This window comes from Lottia gigantea (genome assembly GCF_000327385.1).
Source record: "Lottia gigantea unplaced genomic scaffold LOTGIsca_786, whole genome shotgun sequence".
Lineage (NCBI taxonomy): Eukaryota > Metazoa > Mollusca > Gastropoda > Lottiidae > Lottia > Lottia gigantea.
The window spans coordinates 3,408-4,952 of NW_008710619.1; the positions used below are offsets into that span (position 1 = coordinate 3,408).

Here is a 1,545-nt window from a genome sequence, read left to right on the forward strand (position 1 = left end):
GCACCATGTGGGTTAATGAAGACAGGCAACACCATGCAGTGTACAATGAGGAAAAGTGTCAGGTATGCAGTAGATACAGATGTATATGGTGTTGGAAATGAATGGAGTTTTACATCCTACTTTTCTGCCCCATGTTGGCTAATAAAGACAGACAACGCCATGCAGTGTTCAATGAGGAAAAGTGTCAGGTATGCAGTAGATACAGATGTATATGGTGTTGGAAATGAATGGAGTTTTACATCCTACTTTTCTGCACCATGTTGGCTAATGAAGACAGACAACACCATGCAGTGTTCAATGAGGAAAAGTGTCAGGTATGCAGTAGATATAGATGTATATGGTGTTTAAAATGAATGGAGTTTTACATCCTACTTTTCTGCCCCTGTTAGGGCTAATGAAGACGGACAAGGCCATGCAATGTGCAATGAGGGAATTTTTGCCAAAAAAGCAGCACCAACATGTTTCAGGTTCAAATGAAAGGAATGGAGTTTTACATCCTACTTTTCTGCACCATGTGGGCTAATGAAGACAGGCAACACCATGCAGTGTGCAATGAGGGAAATTTTTCAAAGTTGTAGGCGTCTGAGCTTTTCTGCACCTGATTGAGCTAATGAGGGAAATTTTGCCGGGACATCGGCATTAGTCTACTCTTTTTTAATTATCAACTGTCAAGGGATCTTTAACATGTACAACCTGTAGTACACAGGGCCTCGGTTTATTGTCCCTACAACTAGACACTTTTTCCATGTCAGTCCCTCTTACCTGTATCACTGACAGGGGGAAACTGGGTTGAAAAATCTGAAGGTATTACTTTGATATATGCTGGGATTGAACCCTGTAGAACACGGGGCCTCGGTTTATTGTCCCATCTGAACAACTAGACACTTTTTCAATGTCAGCCCCTCTTACCTACATCACTGACAGTGGGAAACTGGGTTGAAAAATCTGAAGGTATTACTTTGATATATGCTGGGATGGAACCCTGTAGAACACAGGGCCTCGGTTTATTGTCCCATCTGAACAACTAGACACTTTTTCAATGTCAGCCCCTCTTACCTACATCACTGACAGGGGGAAACTGGGTTGAAAAACTATATAAAATGCTGAAAGCTTTGTTCACAATTCAATAATGTTATAAAAAATAGAAGCCCTACCTTATCTTCGAGTTCTTTTTTACGAAAGGAAAGAAAAAATCCTTTAACATGTTCGGAACGTAATCTTTCTATACTTCTAGCATCTATAGCACGGCCTAAATATTCATTAACTTCTGCTTCCGGATCTTTCTCTGTCTGATCTAGACCCAATCTACAATAACAATAGAGGATGAGAGAGGGTTGTAGCCTAGTTGGTTAGGGTGTTAGAATCTTTCCATGACATCATTTAATTTGCAATGACGAAGTTGCAAAGTCTGGTGTCTATTTATAATTCATCTTTCCTCATTATTTCAGTCAAACCAGTTGTAAATGGGGACAGATTCCAAGAAAAGATCAATTATGGGTAAAGCCATGCAGTGGACAATGAGGAAATCTTTCTCTAACTTACTCT

The 1,545-nt window shown here is 40.1% G+C and overlaps 1 protein-coding gene across 1 annotated transcript; it reads right to left on the reverse strand.

Annotated features, from left to right (window-relative positions):
* Positions 1-1,091: 1,091 nt before the first annotated feature.
* Positions 1,092-1,292, reverse strand: LOTGIDRAFT_146361 (hypothetical protein; the record flags this gene model as incomplete). The annotated part of the gene is made up of 1 exon (XM_009066634.1): positions 1,092-1,292. A coding segment is annotated over one exon (201 nt), but the record flags the coding sequence as incomplete, so codon positions are not given.
* Positions 1,293-1,545: the final 253 nt, after the last annotated feature.